Below are 21,855 nucleotides of genomic sequence, written 5' to 3' on the forward strand. Positions count from 1 at the left end.
ATTTAACGACTCTGTCAGTAGCAAAGAATGTACAGCGTTGAATGATAATATAATTAATTAATAATGAACTGTTGAGGACGTCAGCAGGGAGACCAAAAAATAAAATAATGCAGAAATGGTATGCAAGTTAATTGCTGAAACAATGTAAGTTGATGCCATTGCTACAACAATGTGATCAAGTAATGACCTTGGTTTACACTATCACCATTGTTGCAGCCATTAACATGGAATTAAAGGCTCGGAGGGCAAGACAGAGAGTTGCAATGACCCTGGCTCAAGAAACGCTGGAAGTTTCCATATGGTGTGCTGCCCTCACAGGTGACCAAGCCCCTGGGCCACAGACCCGTTGGTGGCCAGCACCAGATGGTTTAACCCTTAACGGTGAAAGCCCAGTGCAAATTATAGATTCTGAAACCCTACAAGGTGGGGGTGTTTGTGAGACAAAGCTTGGTGAGAACCCTCAGAGTGCATAACCCTGGGCCTGCTTTGCGCCATGGGTAAGTCCTGGGGGCTGCCTGCTTCTTTGGAAGAACAATGTCCATAAGGAGATGTTTGCTCGTGCTAGAGCATGAAAAGCATCAAACATGATTAGAAAGGTGTGTACTCTGCAGTACACTGAAATTACAAAGGTATTCTTCATGTCACATCAAGGGCAATGGCATCAGAACGTTTGTTGATAAGCACAGCACGAAAGGTTACAATGTTCCAAAAATGACCTCAGTCCCAATTGTTGCAACACTCTGTTCAAAAAATGCTGTTCCATTGGTTTCAATATGTTGCAACTCAGTGTTCTAACAGTAACCCCAGGTTATGCAGGTTTCCTGCTTCCTAGGAATGAAGTAACAGGTAGCAGACAAGGATGTCACTGTAAGATGTACTTCGCACATGCATTTGGAATGGGGAGGATCTGGTACCCGAGAGGTAAGATGCTGGACTCCCATTTCAGTGTTTTGGGTTTGAGACAAGTCAATCACAAGAAACTTTGTGAATATGGAGAAAATGGAGGTCACAATAAGTTACGTCACTTCTGTACATCATCACCATCAACCTATTACCGAGAGTAAATGGGTTCCTTACCTCAAGTAGATTCTGTCACTCTCTCTAGGCAAATGGAAGCATAAGAAACAAAACTATTTAGAAATGTTACATACGATAAGTTCTGCATGAATTTTAGCTGATTTTAATAAATATGAAATTATCACATTTATAATCACTGTGATAACAACTTGTGAATAAAGATAAATATTAATAATTAATTCCCAACTGACAGTAGTTAGGTAACATATATCTATCCTTTCAAAGTTTTAATTTTTAACATTTACATAAAGTAAATTATCAATGGTGTGTGAACATTCATGATTCAGTCAGTAACATAGTACATCATCAACTTTATAAACCCTTTTTTACACAGTAACAATCAGTGATTCAATCTGTCTTTGTTGATCCAGTTGCTTCGCGTTCAGGGCAATCCATTCGCTGAGCCAAGCTACGCGCCATGTAATTCCAATACTCCCTGCGTATTGTGTCATATTCATTTGCCAATACATCGCACAGCTGAAATGAAAAGTCAAGACAATGTAGAAAATGAAAAATATTCAAACGTTTGCATCATGGAGCAAATGTATCATATTTTCCCACAACACGAATCTTTTTTGGGTTTATTATAATTTTAAAATAGGTGACCTTACATATACAAACAAAAAATGTGAGATTCCAGATTCCTGCCAAACACAGATTGTGCCAGACTGCACCACAACCTCATTTACATTTCTTTCTGCCAGAGTCACCACCTTCAGAACTTATTTCAGTTGTTTTTTTCCATACTGCATGAAATGAGATCTTGTACAGTCAAGCATGACGAGCATTGGCAAAAATATTGAGCAGACGTGAGAGAAAATTTATACTTTGTGCTGCAAACTGTAGCTACGAATGTTATTTAAGCAAATAATAAATTTTGTTTCCTGCAAATTTTCCATTGGAAAGAAGGTATTATTTTATAGTATATACAGTAACCCTCTCTCTCTGCTAACAGAATAACCCTTACGAAGATGATCCTTCATGTTGTATGACCACACCTGTAAAGCACGCCGAAGACTCTCCTCTTTGTCGCCGTCATCTCTCTCCATGTTTTCTTCACACATGTCCACTAGAAATGCTAGAAGGAATGGTGAACGGTTTCCAGAAGAATACAATTCTTCACAGACTTGCCTCACATTCTGATCCTGGCTAATTCCACCATCATGATGTAAAAGTACCCTATGACACAAATACATTCAAATACATACTTTAATGTTTATTTTTCTTGAGACAATAATATTTATTTTTCAACTTCCCACATATAATATAGGTTAAAAATATTATGTTAACCATGCATAAAGAAACATTTGTATAAATGGACTCGTCATTACAGACTTTACTCGTTATGCCGGGTTTCTACCGTAGGCTACTTAACATAATTTTTACAAGATGGATGACTTATCTTCAGTTTATGCAACTCTGTAATGTTACACACAAGTAATAAGAGGTGTTTTCTGCATCAGAATATCACAAATGTCGTTAGAATTCTGCTTGTAAAATTAAGTTACCCTCTAAGGTAATTCCATGCACTCTCGTTATTGGAGACAGTCTTGATTTTGTCTAGCGTGAACATCAACTCTTGCTGTACCACGTCTGGTTTGAAACCGGTGGTGTTGTTGATGACAAAGTAACGCTGGTTCCACGCAGAGTTGTTGCGAACGTCTTCATCCAGCAACTGATTGACATACTGCAATTCATTCTGAAATAATCTGCAAACACATAACAGGTTCAGACACGGAATAAAACGCTCATTCCATACGCAGGACATAGGAGTATATCCTGCGCGGATTGGATCGATCAGCAAAAGTACCGGTACACTTCTGAAAATTAAAATATTTGTCTCGCAAATGTCAACACGTTCTCACTATCTCGAGTTTGAATTTATTTGTGGTACATTCACGTTGTGCATTGTTGTTCTTAAATTATTTGCTGGTTGTCATGAAATATGATTGGATCTATAACAGTCTAAGATGATGTGTTTGTGCTGCTAATTAACTTCAAGTTACAGAAGCTTCCTTGAAAAGTTGCTTGTTTTAAAACGTGACAATTCATGGCTATGTACACCAAAGCCCATTACTGTATCATATTCTGGGCCAAATGAATCCAGTCTGTACCTTCACACTCCACTTCTCTAAAATTCTAAGCTTCATTTTAATATTAGCTTCCTATCTATGCTTATGTCTCCCAAATGGTCTCTTTCCTTGAGGATGCCTGACTATATTCTGTATGCATGTCTCATAATATAATGCACAACATTAAAATATACTTCTTACAAATTTCTATTTATATGAATTAATATTGGACTTCATTTTCAGGAGCATTAATGAAGAATAAGCTGTTAAAAGTTACTTTTATAACTGTATCTATTTTAAGGAAAAATAAAATATGAACTGATAAGCTGAATATGTATTTTTACAAATATCAGCACTTACTTGAAAGTACGAATGATCCATTGTCGGTGCTGCCACGCGTGATAGTTTTTGGAATCTTGTGAAAGTATTGTTTCAGTAAGACTTAGCTCATATGCTGGATCTTGTAACCATTCAACAATTATTCTCCGATGATGCCTAAGAACAGATTATGTAAGGAATGTGGCAATGTTTGTGTATTTATTCTATACTCTGCACGTTGATATTAGAAGTGCTCCCTCAGTTATTAACACATTAGTTCAATTTGGCTTAAGGAATCTCAGTCTTACAAAAGAAATGTGGACTTCTGAAAAATGCATAAATTCTCCTTGTAAAAGCATTAAACTCACCATATCTTATGAAGTGGGATGAGTGAAAACTTATCAACAATCTACTGATTCAGTAACGGGAAATACTTGGGCCAGACGGTGGGGTAAGACATGTTCCTTCCCTTCATTAATATGAAGTAAATATTTTGGAGAAACATACTGTCTCCATTCTCAGCCCTGAAGATGTTTCTCCAAAACCTATGAGTCTACACAGCAATTACAACCTATTACAACACTGTCAAGTGATCATGCTTCCATTTCATAAAACAAAATTCATTTGTTACTTTCTCCTGGGTACAAGCTGTGAAACAAAAGCAATTCTGTTTTAAACTCTCAATTCACTTTCACTTATATCTAACTAGAAGTTAATATTATCATGACAGATTGGTCGAGGGGGAGAAGTCAGACTAAGACAGGTACCCTGGTCCTCCAGGTTGGGGGTTGGTCGCAAGGCTAATAACCTTGCACCATACAAAGGAAGATGTTTCGAAACCTCGATCAAAGCCTCGGACAGACAGACCTAACAGAGGACTGAATGGAAGAGGAGAACTGAGGAGGCCATGGACCAAATACAGACCGGAGAGCCATAGGAGAAGAAGAAGAATATTCAGAACATACATACCATACTTGGTAATTCTTAGGATTATCTTCTATCATTTCTTTCACATACTGCAGTTCTGGAATCAAGTCTTTGTTCAGATGCTTCAAGATCTCCCTCCTAAAATCAGTATATATTTTAAATCATAATTATGAATAATATTTCAAATTCCATTCGGATAGACATAATTTAACGCATACTGAAGTAGTTTCTATCGGCAATTATCAAGGACAATGTCTACTGAAATATATGTTCACAATATATATGTGATTTGCTGTTGGACTGTTATCTGGGATGTGTAAATAACTGTAAACAAGTTTCTCTTTTACTAAAGATGGCTTCCTGTAGAAGATGTGTGAGATCAAACTTCTTTACATAATTTGGTAATGAACAGATTAAGAAGAGATGTAAATAATACAGTTTCTCTATAGCCAGCAATACTTTATGATAATCTGATAGCAAACAGGCCACAAAAATAGTAGGTTCTGCTTTGCAACAGTGGCTTTAAACGTAACCAGTCATAAAACTAGGGGCTTACTACAATATTACAGGAAACAAAATTCCTGTAAAAAGATCTAATGCCTTATTTATCTGCATTTTCACCTAGTGTACAGACAAACAATTCAGAAAATGGGTTAAATTACCTATATTGCCAGACAGTATAGTTTGCTGGATTCAAATCAAGAGCATCCTTTGTTAACTGAAGTGCACGTTCTGACTTCTCAGATGACTTGAGAACTGCCCGGAAATAGTCATAAATATCTTGAACTGAAAAAGATTGAAGAGTGCTATTTGTGATATTTCACCAAAACAAAATAATTCCCATTTTATATTTCCCTGTTATAGATATTCCACTATTTAGAGTTAAGTATGTATGACCCAAATAGTTCAATGCAACATTTATGCACACAGTAATTATAATTCAGCATGCATCATCATGGGTTAAAATGTTTGCTTATCATAGCATGTATTAACTATACCATTATTTATTTTTACAAAAAAATACAGCATGTCAAGTAAAAGGTACTGCACTATGTGAGTTGTATTATCAAGATAGAAGCTGCTTTACAGGATTGAGATTTGAATCTGGGACCTCTGAAACATTAAGTGGGTATGGTAACTACTAGGTTGCAACACTTAGTGTTTGGTAATTCATTCTTGAACACAAAGTGTACAATGCCTTCAAGACCTACCAGTGGGTTAAAGAGATGAAAGAGAAGAAAAGACGTGCAATATTTTATGTCACAGTGAAATCCTATTACTCTTTCATGAATCATCTTCTACAGATGGAAGACGGAATGACCTCCGGGCCTAAATGGTTAAAACAAAAAACTGCACACGTCATGGGCTACATGAGCCCAACGCATATGATGAATGAGGTACTACATGCTTAACGGCATGTAGAATATGGTCTAAAAGGAATCGATTATTTACAATATTTTATACTGAGGAACTGCTAGAATACAGGTATGTTCATTTAATTGCTCCTTGGGGCGATACTTGATTCGTATCGAGAAAACCTTGTAGCCCTTGGCGGCGATTCATGCATTTCCAGCTGGGAGCTGAGAAAGGTGATGAGTCATGCAGTTCCAGCTGGAGCCGGTAAGCGACTGCTGCGTTCAACTTTATCAGAGAACGCGCTGTACTACACCAAAGACTGATTCCATGACTTGGCTTTGTGGAAATGGGAAGACACTTTCTCTGAATATTTCTGAAACCTGCCCAATTCAAAATGTTTGCAACATTCCGTATTACTCAACATCTAAAGTATACATATTGTTGGTGACCCTGTTTGGATCTGATCACCAGTCATTTGTTTATAGTTTGCACACTAGACCTTCACATACTCACATTTTTCCGAATACACAATCGCTACAATAGGATAAGGTCCGTCATCTTGCGGTACCGGGGTAACGTCTTTCCAATCAACTCGGTATTTATACAATACCCAGTTGGTTTCATCATAAAGTTCTTCCGAGCTGCTATCTGCTTCCGCCATACTGTTTCACGTCTTCCCGCGCGCTACAATGCAGTTTGAACGTTATATGCAAAATATTTAAGATGCTCGAAAATGAGTTTCCTTTGATAACTCGTTACTTTCTCATTTACACGGCAAACATAGACTCTAGTCCAGTCGTTGTCATTACAATTTAATATGGATTTATTTGTATTTGTCGATTTTCATTTACGTTGCGATCGTAACTCAGTTGGCAACAGTTCATACTGTATCGTATATGGGTGAATGAATCTAAATGTTGTTGATAGATTAAACATATGACTTTTATGTCTGATTGAAGTGAATTACTGTATATATAAGTGTTTGCGTTGTATTACAGATCCTTGCTCGCAGTACTATTAGGAGAGTTTCATGATGGCACAGCAATTTTGCAGATACAGAATTTATTTGATAAAATAAAAGTACGTTCTGTGTTTCAACACAACATTTTGAATGCGTAAAACGGAAGTCATTATATATACCATGTACAGCAAATACATTAGAAATGGGCAAAACGGGCCCTTGAGATTCTTTTCATTCTTTGCGGTCGCGTTAGTGACCTCTTCAGTTAATAATCATATTGGTGGATATGTTATTTTTGACCGGTTTTTTTTATATAATTACAGGTTATGTTGTTTGAAATTCCATACCACATGTCACTTTTGCCTCAAAATGAATGAATGTACAGATATAATGGTAAATTGAAACAAAAAATCTGACTTTTATTTTTAAAATTACCAGTTTAAGATATAAAATGTTGTGGTGAGAACGTTTTCTTGTAATTATCTTTGTTTCCTAACTATATTTCCTAAATACATTTCTGTATTCAGTAAAACTCTGTAGTCTAGAATATGTTAACCACCAGTGAGTTACAGAGTCCTCCAGTGCTGGATAATTTTGTCAGTATTATTTTAAGGAAAATCCATGAATAGCGGTATACCAGTGGCACTACTATTTTGTTTTAGTATATGTACGTCTCAGTTGAACTCGACAAAATACATCTGGTTTGAATATATTGAATAGAATCAGCTGTGTGTTTGTTGTTTATACAATCACCTGATTCTATAGTATGTATCCACAGTCCTTTATGCTGGCATGAGGAGAGTTCATGCTATGTGTGTTTATATATATTCCATTTACAAATGACATAATGAAGGATTTTACACAGTAAGAGAGTTGAATACAAAGACTTAGTGGTTTCAAAATCTGTATTTTGTTAGATATATTGAAAACTCAAATTCGTTACAGATATGCACCAAGAAAGTTCAATTGATATTTAAAATTAATTAAATTACTATATATTTATGTACAGACCTGGATCAGATATCAATTTGAAACAACAAATTTCAACAATACATGAATAGGAAGCAGATGAAATTACATAACTGAAGACCTTTACAATGTATACTGTCCTTTTATTAAAATAGTCACAATTGGCTGGACATGTAGTTTTAATGGAACATGAAACACACATAGAATTTTGGTGAGGATGGCTCCAGCCCACTCCAAAGAGGAAGATAGGAGGATAATACTCAACCCAGTCCAAATGAATATGAACGGTTGGGCCGACATTAACATGATTTGAAACTAAGGGTATAAATTGACCATGTACTGGTCAAGGGTACAGGACCTAGCATCTCACTATCCACTGCAGTGTTGTTGACATAACATCAGTGGGCATGGTTTTGAAATAGTTTTCTTAAGGTACTTACAAAAATTAATATTAAGCATGTTCCATTGAACACTGTTCATTGAGAACAGTTAAACACTTGTTAAGTGCACATTAACAACAGATTTAACATTTTTGTTATTTTTGTTAGTAACACCTCCTTATTAATTTTGTGCCACAAAAGTAGAATGGTCAAGGACTGTTAAGTGCTGATACCTACTGGCCATCCCTTACCACCAGTGGTTGATGGGAAACCTTGCAGCTCTTTGCTTCAGATCAGATGCAAATTGATTTCCATGGTTTGGTAAGACAAAGAATGTGAAATTAAATCTGAGCTTATAAGACTTGAAGCATTCATTATGAGTAAATGTGATAACATCCTCTTGGATGATCAACCATGTCAGTTTGGAGCTGAAGTCCACTTCTGCACGAGAGGATTTTAGACCTTTAAGCTGTTACATTTATGATGTATACAGTGATGGCTTTCAAAACTAAGCACTTTGTCTACAGTGGGACATTTTGAATGAAATAGGTGAAAATTAATGAAAACAGGCAAGATATGCCCTAGTTTCCTGTAATATATTGCTCCAAATGCACATACCATACTTTCATCTTATCCCATTTGATTTATGAAGTCATGGTGGAAGAATAGTTCTCCTCCTACTTAATTAAAATTTGTGCTTGAATTCTTATATTGTTACTGTATTATGTATGGATTTCTCTCATCAGGCAAAGTTTCAATCAAATTCTGGAATATCGTCAAAAGAGTATCCTGGGTACTGACGATATGCGTAATATGCAACTCTTACGTGGTATGCTCCTGGCAAAAACATGATAATTCCCAGTATAATAAGAGGCCATGTCCGATCTGCATACTGTAAAATAAAAATAAAATCAGAATGTATTTATATGTCACAGATCCATCATAACAGTCAGAAGAGGATGCAAATCAGTTTGTTGTTACAGCCATTTACAGACATCTTACTTACAGAGCAACGTAATAATGTAAAATATTATTTTCATATATATTTATAAAGCAAATTTTTCTATAGTGTAGGAATAAGATATGACAATCTTAGAATTCTGTACATGAGACTTTTAATGCTTGCCAATATTTAATTATTTTCTTTGGATGTTAAACATTTTGCTGTCTTCTGGTTTTTATTTATTTAATGTTTTCATTAATGATGTCAGTAGCTCATATTAGGGTGATTAATGAAAGTATCCTGTTTTTTAAATTATATTATTGTCATCACAGCAAAGCATGCTGGTCTTGGTATAGGGACAATATATCCAATGTATGTTTCTCAAAATTTAATGGAAGTCTGTTGATTTTAAATTGGACTACTTCTGACACAGTCTGTGATCATGTCTTGACAGATAAAAGGCAACAAATATATTTGATGCCCTATCATGCAAAAGTGGCCATTATTCAGTGACTGCAAAAGTTATGAAGCATTAAATATCTGGATGATAAAATTAAGGATGATGTGAAGGCCAGGGCATGTAGCACACTTGGGAGGGTATGGACTGATACATCTGGCTCAGGATAAAGGCTGTGGTGGGCTCCTGAAAACAACAATGAACCTTTGGTTACTATAAGAATCAAGTAAGTTCTTGACTAGTTGAGTGACTGTCAGGTTCTCAAGAAGAGGTCTGTTCAATAGAGTTACTCTCGGAAGCGAATGGTGTAATATATAAGAGTTGATTAATACTTTCCATCATGTGCATTATTACCTTTGCATCAATGTGACCACTAACAAGTAAACTCCCAAGAACCAGCAATATTGTTCCTCCAAAGCAGAGAAATATTGCAAGGACAAGTGCTTTCCATGGAATAGCTTGTGTTGGAATTTCAAACTAGAAAAATCAATAAAGATTAATACATGCATGTAGTGATATTTTTGTAACAATTCTCGTTTTAAGTTATATTAAAGTCTCATTTTTAAGTCATTCAAACAGATATCCTTCAAACAAATCTATGATAATACATCAACAATATGCCATCTTCAGACTCACTGTCATGAAAACCTCAAATCCTACATGCAAGGTGTTATGCCAGCATTCCCTGCCTTCCAATTCAACATTTTCTTCATTATTATACAGTATGTGGCAGAAACTTATCTGTCACACATTAATATTAGTTCTGAACGGAAATAAACTCACGATATTAGAACCTTTCAACAGAACTGTAATTACAGTATTCCTACCTGAGAATCAATGAATTCACTATCATCTTCCTGCAACTTCTGATAGTTAACATTTCTATATGCTGATGTCCTTCTTCTTGACATCTTCACTTTTTCCATAAACTCTGAAGTGTAAGAGACAAAATTAAATGTAGTTTAATTAAAGTACAGTAATATGATGCTATCTAGAAGGCATGAAACATACCCCTCCAATTCCACATTGCACAAAAATTGCACTGTCAACATGCAGTATGCCCAAATGCTCTGAATTATAAATGTAGATTTTAACACTGTTCATATCTTTGTCCCCTACTCCTATTCTTCACAAAAGGTCAATACTAGAATTGCCCTTCATAAATGTCAGACCTTTTGTAGTGGATATAACTAGGAAATCAATCGGGAGGACGTGTTACGACTAGGAGCTGCAATTTTCACAACCACAAAACCAAAAATAAAAAATTCTACATAAGTATTATTCAGTACTATGCTTTGATATTTACTTGAAATAATTTGTTTGCCATGTACAGGAGGTTGAGGGTTGCTTTACGTCAATTTATTTCACGGATCGTCTCCATTGATCATGTCCTATTAACAAGCGCGATATCTGCGGGCGAAATGCAGAAACTGCAGAAGAGTCAGTACAAATGAGCGTTTTCGCGCGTGGTCTGCTTTCGTTTGTGAAATCCACAGGTTCGGTTCTCCAAACCTCCACCATCAGCATTCTACCGCCACGTGTCCTGCAGAATTTCACGCTCCGCCCATAACTAAACATTTGAACGAAGCCGTGATATAGATGGCAGTAGAGCTCTGGTATTCCGTTTATTGTGTTGTAGGGCGTGGTTCTGTGCTATGTAACATGTCGTATTCTTTCTTACGTGTTTAGATCCGGTCTAGATTCGCACTGCTGAGTCTAAGAGGAGTCTGCTATCATTCGTATTTGGTATGTATCATTAAGTGTCTGCCCTGCTTTCTGGGAATAAAGAGTGAACTTCTGTTATTCAATAAAATACCGTAGGGCAACGAATTGTATATGCCTGTTTGCTGTCTGGAATGTGACAGAACTGAAAGAGTGACGTTTATGTGCCGATTTGTATTCGCGTATCGTCTCTCTCAAACAAGTTGTTTCACACCACCCTTTTCTTGCACCAAATTGTGTATAAAGTGCCAGAACATGACTGAATTAAACTCTTATAATAATCGTATAAATGTTGACTCTCAAGGTCATATTGACGTAGTACGCCCTTCATGAGTCATCCCCTAATGATTTTATTTGAATGGAATGTTTTGACCTTTGAATCGAAGTGTATTGCTACGTTTTAATGGTAACCGCATGTCTGAAATTAAGTGGCACTGAACAGAAAATAAAGTTGGCCAAAACTGACATGGTCTGTGTAACATTACATGTAATATTGTGCACAAAAATGGGTCACTTTTAAACCACACTCCCTTTCTGTAGATGTATGTGAATCATTTTCTTCAGTGAAGAAGTCGACCTACGTCATTCTTACTAAGTAATGTGAATCATATGGCTTCTCCAAGGAATACATCATCACTGAGTAATGAAAGTCCTTGCTCTTTATTACTGGTGCTGTTATATGTTTGTTCACATAAGAGGAAGGTAGTAGTACTATTCTAACAAGGTACTTGTGCAGATCTGGTAGGTTATTAGAATACGTAATACAAATGTAGTCATTAATACCAGCATGAATTCACATTTGTAACATCTTGTATGAACAGAGCAAAATAATTGTTTAGGAAATATTTTCTGTGTGTTCAGTATTCCACATTAACAAGTGAACATTTTGTAGATATTTGTGTGCATTTCATAGTTATTTATTTTTTAGTATATCTGTGTTAAAGGTTGTCACTTTTCTTTTCAACTTGCAGATTGTATTTTATATTGGAAAAGGATGGGTTCACACAAGTACTATCCTGTGCAGGTATGAATTTTCATTTTTAAAGGACTCACATATAAAATATTTGCAGTTCTTGATACTTCATTTTACATTTTGTATGGATGTCTAATGTGATTTTGAGACTTCGTATGTATATTTTCAGTGCACACCAACACTTTACCCTGCGGAACCATTTGATCCAACTGCAGATGCAGAAATATTGCGAGCAGCAATGAAAGGTCTTGGAACTGATGAGCAAACAATAATTGATATTATTGCAAAGAGGGGAATTGTTCAGAGATTGGAGATTGCTGAGACATTCAAGACTTTGTATGGAAAGGTAGTGTCATTTTAAATGTCCCTTTTTTTAAGAGTATATTTTATGGCAGAATTTCAGTAAACCATTTTTTGCAGAGGTTAAGTATTCTGTAATCAGTACTTTCTAAGAATGAAATTATATCAGTTGCCCAGACTGTATAGCATCAAATGATTAGATTAATGAAATGGATATGGAAAGAACAAAATATATTAAATATTGTAGTGAGATAGGATGATTTTTGCAAGTGATTACATACTTGAGGATACCCCCAGTATCTTCAGAGGTAGAAAAATTAATTACTTATGTGTTAAATGTGTGTTATCCAGGTGGTCACACAGATCCTTTTCAGGAAGAACTTGTGCAGTACAGATATGTTCAATTTGTTAAACATAACCTCAGAGATCCACATCATAACCACATTTGTAATTGTTCATTTTATAAACAATATTCATATAGAATTTCTGGGTATGTGTATAATCTGCAAGTATAGATTCTGTGTCGCTCCCAGGTTGCTTTATGTCATCTTCCCTCCACCTCATAGGTTTGTGCTTCTGCTGTTTTTCCTACGATTTTTCCCTCCAATCCTCACTCCTCTTTTGTGTACATAGTTTTATTTTCTGTTTTCAGAATATACATAATATTATTTTGATTGTTACTGTTTTAGATAATTTGTCAAATATATATGCATTTGATTTACTTTTCTGTGCATACTATAGCTTAAACCTATGTCTGATTTATAAATTACCTTTGAAACATTTTGTTCAGATATCTTACAAATGCATTCAGTTTCCTTTGATTAAAAGTTTGTTCTTCCATTGCTTTACAAAGAATAATGTACTTCACATATTGGTCAACAGTATTTGTTGGAATGGTATATTTTCCATCATTCTTATCAGTTTTCCTCTATTCTATTGAAGGATTTAATTCATGAATTGAAAGGTGAGTTGGGTGGACACTTTGAAGATGCTGTTGTTGCACTGATGACCTCATTACCAGATTTATATGCAAAAGAATTACATCATGCCATCAGCGGGATTGGCACTGATGAGGAAGCTATTGTGGAAATTTTGTGCTCGCTAAGCAATTATGGGATTCGCACCATAACAGCTGTGTATGAGAAGTGTAAGTAACTGTTTTAATATAACTAGAAACTGTTGATGCTTTTCATTGATTCATAGTACATATTTTTATTTTTTGTTTGTTACTTGCGTTCTAATAGTTTCTAGATTGATCAGATTAACGTACAGCATATCTGTTGAGACTTATTGTTGGTTTTGTCCTCATTTGTAACAGTACAAAATTATTTAAACTTCCTAGACAAATTCTAATTCTGCATATAAGAATACATAAACATGTATCTTGTCAAGAAAATTAATATATCGGTTATTTTCCTTAATTGTATTGAGACAAAATTAATGTAATCATTAAACTTTCTTAATGGTAAATATGTTTAATTTTGGTGTTGTTTCAGTGTATGAAAGCCCCCTGGAGAGTGACTTGGTAGGTGACACATCTGGTCACTTCAAAAGATTGCTTGTCTCTCTTCTTACAGTAAGTTCTGCACTTTATATATAGCATGATAGGACTTTGGCAAATATCTGAAAGATGGTAGACTAAAACATTTATCTATTGAAGTCATAGGCCTTGAAAGTGGCTTCTGCTCCAAATTATGAAGAAAACTATTGTAGCTTCATTAACTGAATTAAATGTAATGTTACATAATAAGATATATTGGGTTAAAAATTCTCTCCCAAGATGGGCTGCAGGGAAATTTATAACTAGTACTTGAAATGTACAAGACTGAATGGTATGGTGGGTATGTTTGTATTCTTCATCCCCCCATGCATCGAGGGATGAAGAATAAAAAAAAATTCAGAAAGCCTGAAGAGAAGGGACCTCTTGGAAGACCTTGGTATTGGTGGGTATAATTTTAAATAGGTCTTAGGGAAATAGGAATTTGAGGATGTGGATAAGATTTATCTGACTCATGATGGGGACTAATGGCAGACTGTGGTACAACTTGGTAATGAACTTTTGAATTCCATAAGAGGCAGGGAACTTCTTGACTAAGTGATCTTTTCAAGGATTAAGCTACATGCAGTTTAGCCAGGAATGTTAGCTTTAAATTAAAATTATTTAATAATCACTGTTATATTATGCTTGTTGCAGGCTAGTAGAGATGAAAGTGGGGATGTTGATGCTGGTGCAGCAGTGGCTGATGCTGAATCTCTTCTGGCAGCAGGTGAATACAATGTTCTCTGATTGATTTGAAACCAGAGATTATGCCAATTACAATTTTGAGCAGAAGCAATTTTCTTTCTTTTAGGTGAAATGCAGTGGGGTACAGATGAGTCTGCTTTCAATGCCATTTTGGTTTCCCGAAGTTATACGCAGTTGCGCCGTGTGTTCCGCGAGTATGAGAAACTTGCAGGTCATGACATCGAAGCAGCTATTAAACGTGAATTTGCAGGCAGTTTGGAAGATGGATATTTGTCCATAGGTAATGTAATGAAAAGTTGTTCTGTTACGTGTCATAGAGGTGCTTGGGGGAAGAGGAGGTATAGCTCCCACTCATTCTTGACCTCATCACTATTTAGGGGTGTGTGATCAGCATCATGCCTGAGCTTTGCTTTACCCCTGGGAAAGACCTGCAGTACTATTGGATAAGAGGCTGGTCGGGCCCCAGAGCCAATCTGGATGCAGATGCTAGAAGAAAAATCCTTTACCCCTGTCCAGTTCATAGTTACACTGTACTGACTGGGCTACCTGCTGTTAAATAATCTCTGAAATAATCAACCAGTGCTAATAAGCAGTTTTTCTGTAAATGCAGATTAATTGAATGTGTTTATTTTTTAAACAGAGTTGTCTCTAATACTTCCAGTTTTATGAAGTCATCTTAAATTTTAGGATCTTTTGATGCAATTAAGTTGAGGTTGTCTTTTGATTGATAGTGAAATGTGTCAAGGATAAGACTGCATATTTTGCTGAGAGGCTCCATGATGCTATGGCTGGAATGGGAACAAAGGACCGAACATTGATCCGTATCATTGTTACCCGTTCTGAGATTGACTTGGGTGATATCAAAGAAGAATATGAGAAAATATATGAAAAGAGCTTGGCAGATCGTATTCAGGCAAGTTACATTATATTGAGTATAAATGATGTACAGGTCGGTATAAAAAATTGCATTATTATTACTTTGACATAAATTTTTTATTATTATTATTTGGAGTTGCTGCAGTCACCTTTTTGCATTGTGGTAGAGTAAGAAAGAAATTATCTGTAATGTGGTGTAACTGCCCAAAACAGAGTATAGACTGTTCTCCACATTCACATCAAATCAGTATCATGATCATTATTATAATGTTACCACCTTTGTGGCTTCCTATACCCCTAGGACACCTGCTGCTAAGAGTTTATCACATCTTTGCATTAGTAGGTCATGTAGTGGATTTGTACAATTTTTTGTTTTTGTTTTAGGAGGATTGTTCTGGAGATTTCAAGAGACTGTTACTAGCTTTGTTGGGCTAACTGAAAGGATGTGACGGTACCCACAGCAGTAGTGACAGTCACAGAACCAATTATACACACATTTGTGTGTTGTAGTTGCAGTCTGTGATTATCCATATAGATCTGATATTAGGTGCTATGTGCGATATGATGGTAGGAATTCTGATATAAAATGTGCTCTACTATAGTTGAAAGTTGATGCAAACCATCACCGCTAATTATACACATATATGTGTTGTAGTTGCAAATTACAATTATCTGATATTAGGTGCTGTGTGCACTGTGATGTTATTAGTCTGCTTTTATGTAGTTCATACATCAAATGCTAGGAGTAAGAGGTTTGTTTTCTTTCTTGAACCTCGACAAATACACCAGCCTATACTGATGCTTGTCCTCCACTATCAGCTATATGTAATGAAAATAATAACAGCAGAATTGAGAAATAAAACATACTGGAGAAAGAAGCTGGAAATCATGGTTGAATAATTCTAAATTTAATTTGCCTGTCCAAGTTTCTGGAACTGGAAAATTTCTTACCAGTATATGCTGAGAAATAAACTTGAAATGATACTGATTCCCAAATATGGTATATGTGTATGGGACTTCATAATGCTGTGTTTAGCAGGTTTAATGTCAAGTCATTTAAAAGAACAGCCAGAGTAAAACTGGTTTCTATAAAATAAGCCTTAAATTACAATAATGGTTTAATATGTAAAATTATTACAAATTGACTCATCTTAGGATATTGTTATTGTTATGTATATGTCCTTTTTGAGAATGTTTAGCTGTTGCTTATTATAAAAATGGTGGTTTTTGTATTGCATGTTTAATATATCTTTGATATCAGTTATTTATATTTCATGTTACTTTATAAATGAAGATATGAATCTTAAGTTTATTCTGTTTACTGTTTGTTTTCCTTTGCTTTGTTGTGAAACTGCTACTGCTGCAGTTCATATCCAAGCTAAATGAAATTTCCTGTTTGTTCCTTCGCTTAGATTTCTTTCCTACGTTGCTAGTCCATTACTGATTACACAGATGGTATCACTTGTCATTCCACTCACATGTTTGATACTGTGCTAGAGATTACTGGTTACTCCATCTTCATAATTTTCTCTCATATTAATAATAAAAACTTGAAATTAAACATTATTAAGTTAGGAATGGTAATTTTTTTCCTGAAAACCAATAAATTTGATAATAACTGGAAATTCCATTTAAGCATGTAAGCTGCAGCCTGCTTTTTACATCTATATAGTCAGTCTGGCCTGCCTCAAGGTAAGAAAAAGAAATTATTAAAGATCATATTTCCAAGTTGGATACTTGGTTCCATATTGCAAGAGGTTCTGTCAAAATGTGTAATACTGTAGCAAAATTTAGGTTTACTCTGTCAGGTATATTCACAGGTTACATTTTGCCAGGATGTGCTAATTAGTTTTTGTCTTATCCATTTAATATTCTGTTTTTGCTGTTTATTGCTTTAGATAGGATCTGTGATATATTGATCATAGTTATACATGTGTTTAAATTTTCTCTGCTCTTGTCAATTACAAATGAATGTGAAGAAATCTTCTGATAATCATTCAGTTTGTTGAAATAGAACCAGTTATATACAGCCCTTTAAAAAAGTGCTTGAGGCAGCAACCTGTCAAAGCTGTGAATGTTAAACTGCAGTAACTACAAGTAATATTAATGTGGTAAAATAAAATATGTGATGTTTTAATCATACATTCAAAATGTTTGGTGTCATTTTTATCTTAGTTCTTGTGTGTAGGTTTTCATAGCTGAAATTCAGTGTATAATGTCAGGTGAGAGCTGAAGTTATACATTTTTATCTTGATGTTTAACAATAGTAGTGCAATTAAGAAGGAATAGATAGTAACTTATTCTTGAACAATCTTCGATGACTGCTTTTGTCACATGAAAAGGTCCATATGGTATTACAAGTTTGACAGAACCTTGTATTTAAGGGAAATTTCTTTTCATGAATTTCTCAGTGTTTCATCTGAAATTTTTATAAAAGTTAAATGAATCTCATATTTTATTTTACAAATATACCTTATAGATCATGCATATATTTTATAGTAAAATGTATTTACTCGTTAATGTCTAACTTTTTACATTTACGTGGACACAAGTTTATAGCATTCAGTGTAGATTGTTTAGTTTAACCTAGGGACTCAATTAGGTGGAGGTGATCTGTTTCATTCTTCACATTGGGTAGTAAACTGGACATGGTACTTGGGTTAACTTCAAGTGCCATAGCATTAAATTGTTTGTTTCACATAAGTTTCAGAAATGTTATCATTAAGAAAGATACAAGATTAACTTATTAATTTTAAATTATGAAATTTTGGATTGGGTCATAAAGGAAACGAATGCATGTCTTGCCTTCATTAATGCTTAAGACATGCTTGCAAAATACACTTTATGAAAGTGCCTTCTGTTTTTGTTGCCTATGCAAGTACAGATAGGGGCCTTGAAAGAATTTTAAAATTTGTATACTGAAGTGTTAATTCCCATTAGCCAGCTAATTGTTGCATTTTTATTTATCAACTGGTATAAAAAGACAAGTATGAGGCTAGAAATTAGTATAAAATTTCAACAATAGTAATACACCTACGTACATAGTCATGTAACCTGACAACATTTATCTTTTGTCATCTTCCATATGCATCGGGATGCAGACAAGAACTATATTCTTCCTATGTAAGCCCAGCACTTGTGATAGCATACCTGCAACAACTGTGTTGGGCAGTTTTCCAGAGCTGTTTTATATATTAAAACATCTTCCAAACTATGTTTTGTCAACCTTTATGTTACATTTGTTGAAAACCTTAAAAATTAAGAAAATATTCTTAAGTGCATTTAAGCTTTTACATAATGATGTATTAATTTTTAAAAGATAATTCTCAATGTTCATAATGACAGCAGTAATAAATCATGCTTTTTGCATGTAATGGCATTCAGGTAAAAAAAAAAAAAGTTGAGTTTAAGACATATGAAGTAGAGTACTATTTAATTTATGTATGTAATTTTTGCTTGTACAACATTGATTATTAAACATTCCAGTATTATGGGTTCAGCAACGATATATACATACAGTAAAACCTCTGACAATGATTTATATAGCACAGAATTATAGGTCTTCACATAATGTTTTTTTAATAACAAAAGCATAAAATTAGCATGCTGAATTCTATTACAACTTTGATTGATTCAGATGTTACAATTATTACCTCATCATACTTCGTGATAACTAGGTGTATGCGCACATGCACATGTATATTGTGTTTTTCACTAATTCAAAGATGGAATGGGTAGTAGGGGCACTGAATTCCAGAGCCTAACATTGCATTATATAAAATGAATTAAAAATGTATTGGAGGAATGTCTATCCCTTTTCTGCACTTTCAGTATTAGTTGTATAACTGAAACTTAAAGTATGTAGCAGTATGCTTGAAGCTGCATAGTAATGTTAAAACATAAATAATGTCAGTATTTAATCAGTGTTTCCGTGTAATCATGAGGTTAGAGGCATCCAGACCTTAAAATTTTGTATGCATGTAATCTTGGCAGAAAGTCACTCTATTACCAAAATTTGACTAACTTCTATGTTCCCCTGTTTGTTCATTGTGGGTGCTAATGCCAGTCATGACTTTCTGTCTTGTCTGCTCGCTGTGGAACAACCTCAATAGGAATGATTTTTTATTGTCAACTGCAGATTTGTTTTAACACTATGTTCCTAATGCCTGAGGATTGAAGGTGGTGGGTATTTGATTAAAACTTGCTAATTTAAACAATTAGAGATGTTGACAGTAGTTAAGTCACAAGGTTATGGGTAACAGTATATACATTTTTATTATTATTTCTCATAATTTGTGTTCAATACAGTTATGTGTGTCTTTACAAATTTATTGTGTATGTAATGTATTGCCTGTGTGGCATTATGTTCATGAAACTACATTTGATTGCCTCTGCATATATTGTAGCAAACAGTGTTATTCAAAGGCTTTTTTCATTAACATGATATTCATCTACATATGACTCATATTGTTTGAATATTTAAAGCTTTTGACTCCCATTATTTTGTATATCATTCATTCATCATCAGAGCCCTCATATTGTCATACTGAATGCATGTTTGTTAAACTTTCATAACCACAGCTACTTCAGTTCTCTGAAGCTGGTGTTTTTAGGTATGTGTATAAATAATAGTTTTTATTATGCATTAACACTTTTAAACCCAGTGGAAACTGTATGCACAATGTCTTTTAACAATCAGGAACACTGCATTCTCCCCACAGAATGTATTTATGGGTTTCATATGACTCGCAGAATAAACAAATATTACTTCCTTAAACAACATTAACAAACTGATCTTTGTACTGGTGATGCAATGTGTATAAATCATTTGTATGCGCTTCAGCTTCAGAGGTTGTAGATAGTTTATGAAACAGACAAAATGGAATAGGATGAACACATTGTAATCATATATGAGCAAAACACTTGTGTCACAAGGAAATGTTAATTAATTGACTATGCAGTTGCATTTCTTACAGGTGTTTTAAATCTAGTGAACTGATATCAAGTCATATTGGTTATAACTGTCACACTAAATTTATTAGTGGTTCACTGCATACTTCTTAATGCTCTGATGATTCTAGTTATAGTTATAATGGTTGATCTGTAAACATGCATTCTGTATGAGAACATGTGCACTGATGATAATTTATATAAAGCCAAAACATGTATGAATTAACAAAAATAATAATGCTAAACTGCAAATTGGGAAATAGTGTTGTTTAGATATAATTTTTGTACCAGAAACAAAATTTATAATTTTGGTTTTAATTTTGCAACATATAATGCATATTCTGATAAAATGGAACTACCTCTAATTTTCTGGTTCCCAGCTAGAACTGCATATCTCACTGCAAAGTTTAATGAGATTTTTCCAATATGAGTCAAGTATCCATAAAAACAATAAAAATCAACACATCTTTCAGCAATTCCTGCTGGAAGCTGAGAAGTGACAGTTGCAGTGAACTTTGTCCGTGGAAGCACTGTAGATATAGATGTGTGTTTGCTTATATATTTTTAAACTGTTTCTGTAGACAAACATTTCTCATGTAGTAAATGTAATCCTTGTATCTTTAGCTGAATGTCAGTAATATTGGTAAGAAATCTAATTTTGTGTGTATTTCATTACAGTTCATTTTTCCATGTAGTTGAAATGGTAAATACAGACTTAAATGTGGCATTTATTTCATACTTAAACCCATATACAGTATAAATAATTTATGATGTCAGATGTGTTTTGGCTGTGCAGAAAACTCTGTTAAACCCATCTTAGTAGGTGTTTGGATGAGACCTTTAATAGTTGTTCTGCAACCAGTGAAGGAGTTCAGGATGTCAAAAATATCATGAAAGCTGGACAGTAAAAAGTAAAGCTGTCCCACTATACGCCATGTAGGCGCTTGGGGGGAGTGGAGGTATAGCTCCTACTCATTCTTGACCTCAGCACTAGATGGGGGTGAGTGGTCAGCATCACGCTCCGGCCAGCTTTACCCCCGGTACCCATTGGATAGGAGGCTGGGTGGGCCCCAGAGCCGGTCTGGACGCAGAGGCTAGAGGAAAAATCCTCTGCCCCTGTCGGGGATGGAACCCCGGTCGCCCAGTCCGTAGCTAGTCACTATACTGACTGAGGAAGAGTTAATGTAGTAAATAAAGTTGAGATGCCTAAATGTAAAGTAGTCAGCATCTGAAAATGCTTGAGAACAGATCACTGGCATAAATTAGTGTGTGATAAAAGCATGGAAAATTGAGAATTGCCAGCTTCAACAACATTGACTGTATTTAATG

The 21,855-nt window shown here is 34.9% G+C and overlaps 3 protein-coding genes across 5 annotated transcripts; 1 reads left to right on the forward strand and 2 right to left on the reverse strand.

Moving 5' to 3' along the window:
• Window positions 1-1,289: 1,289 nt before the first annotated feature.
• Fnta (farnesyl transferase alpha) lies at window positions 1,290-6,451 on the reverse strand. Its single transcript, XM_022083521.2, has 7 exons — window positions 6,264-6,451; window positions 5,057-5,180; window positions 4,437-4,532; window positions 3,510-3,644; window positions 2,586-2,786; window positions 2,076-2,256; window positions 1,290-1,554 (listed from the first exon to the last, which is right to left on the reverse strand). Exons 1-7 carry the CDS (start codon window positions 6,409-6,411, stop codon window positions 1,426-1,428), a joined length of 1,014 nt encoding a protein of 337 aa, XP_021939213.1. The 5' UTR covers window positions 6,412-6,451; the 3' UTR covers window positions 1,290-1,425.
• A 1,147-nt stretch (window positions 6,452-7,598) lies between these two features.
• Window positions 7,599-10,996, reverse strand: LOC110839372 (transmembrane protein 230). The gene is made up of 4 exons (XM_022083525.2): window positions 10,767-10,996; window positions 10,288-10,391; window positions 9,815-9,937; window positions 7,599-8,952 (listed from the first exon to the last, which is right to left on the reverse strand). Exons 2-4 carry the CDS (start codon window positions 10,384-10,386, stop codon window positions 8,815-8,817), a joined length of 360 nt encoding a protein of 119 aa, XP_021939217.1. The 5' UTR covers window positions 10,387-10,391; window positions 10,767-10,996; the 3' UTR covers window positions 7,599-8,814.
• Window positions 10,997-11,055: 59 nt separating this feature from the next.
• On the forward strand, window positions 11,056-21,250 carry LOC110839371 (annexin B9). Of its 3 annotated transcripts, none has more exons than XM_022083522.2 (9): window positions 11,056-11,206; window positions 12,154-12,206; window positions 12,325-12,501; window positions 13,398-13,602; window positions 13,952-14,031; window positions 14,650-14,722; window positions 14,807-14,980; window positions 15,432-15,613; window positions 15,961-21,250. In XM_022083522.2, the coding sequence occupies exons 2-9, from the start codon at window positions 12,177-12,179 to the stop codon at window positions 16,009-16,011; spliced, it is 972 nt and encodes a 323-aa protein (XP_021939214.1). In that variant the 5' UTR covers window positions 11,056-11,206; window positions 12,154-12,176; the 3' UTR covers window positions 16,012-21,250. The 3 variants fall into 3 exon arrangements, with proteins under 3 accessions (XP_021939214.1, XP_021939215.1, XP_021939216.1); XM_022083523.2 differs by lacking the exon at window positions 11,056-11,206 and adding an exon at window positions 11,773-11,923; XM_022083524.2 differs by lacking the exon at window positions 11,056-11,206 and adding an exon at window positions 11,793-11,906.
• The last annotated feature ends 605 nt before the right edge of the window (window positions 21,251-21,855 follow it).

Source organism: Zootermopsis nevadensis, unplaced genomic scaffold, assembly GCF_977971745.1.
Source record: "Zootermopsis nevadensis isolate Lab colony 2312 unplaced genomic scaffold, Znev_1.0 Znev_ptg000008l, whole genome shotgun sequence".
In the NCBI taxonomy this organism is placed as follows: Eukaryota; Metazoa; Arthropoda; class Insecta; order Blattodea; family Termopsidae; genus Zootermopsis; species Zootermopsis nevadensis.

Bases quoted from the DNA above. Each gene is read 5' to 3' on its own strand.
- Fnta (XM_022083521.2), bottom strand. From the start codon at position 6,411: ATGGCGGAAGCAGATAGCAGCTCGGAAGAACTTTATGATGAAACCAAC. The intron at 3,645-4,436 runs GTATGTATGTTC...ATCTGTTCTTAG, and splicing joins CCTAAGAATTACCAAGTATG to GCATCATCGGAGAATAATTG. The intron at 1,555-2,075 runs GTGTGGTCATAC...TTTTCATTTCAG, and splicing joins GTCTTCGGCGTGCTTTACAG to CTGTGCGATGTATTGGCAAA.
- LOC110839372 (XM_022083525.2), bottom strand. From the start codon at position 10,386: ATGGAAAAAGTGAAGATGTCAAGAAGAAGGACATCAGCATATAGAAAT. The intron at 9,938-10,287 runs GTAGGAATACTG...TGATTTTTCTAG, and splicing joins GTGAATTCATTGATTCTCAG to TTTGAAATTCCAACACAAGC. The intron at 8,953-9,814 runs GTAATAATGCAC...TTTATTTTACAG, and splicing joins GTGGTCACATTGATGCAAAG to TATGCAGATCGGACATGGCC.
- LOC110839371 (XM_022083522.2), top strand. From the start codon at position 12,177: ATGGGTTCACACAAGTACTATCCTGTGCAG. The intron at 12,502-13,397 runs GTAGTGTCATTT...ATTCTATTGAAG, and splicing joins TCAAGACTTTGTATGGAAAG to GATTTAATTCATGAATTGAA. The intron at 13,603-13,951 runs GTAAGTAACTGT...GTGTTGTTTCAG, and splicing joins AACAGCTGTGTATGAGAAGT to TGTATGAAAGCCCCCTGGAG.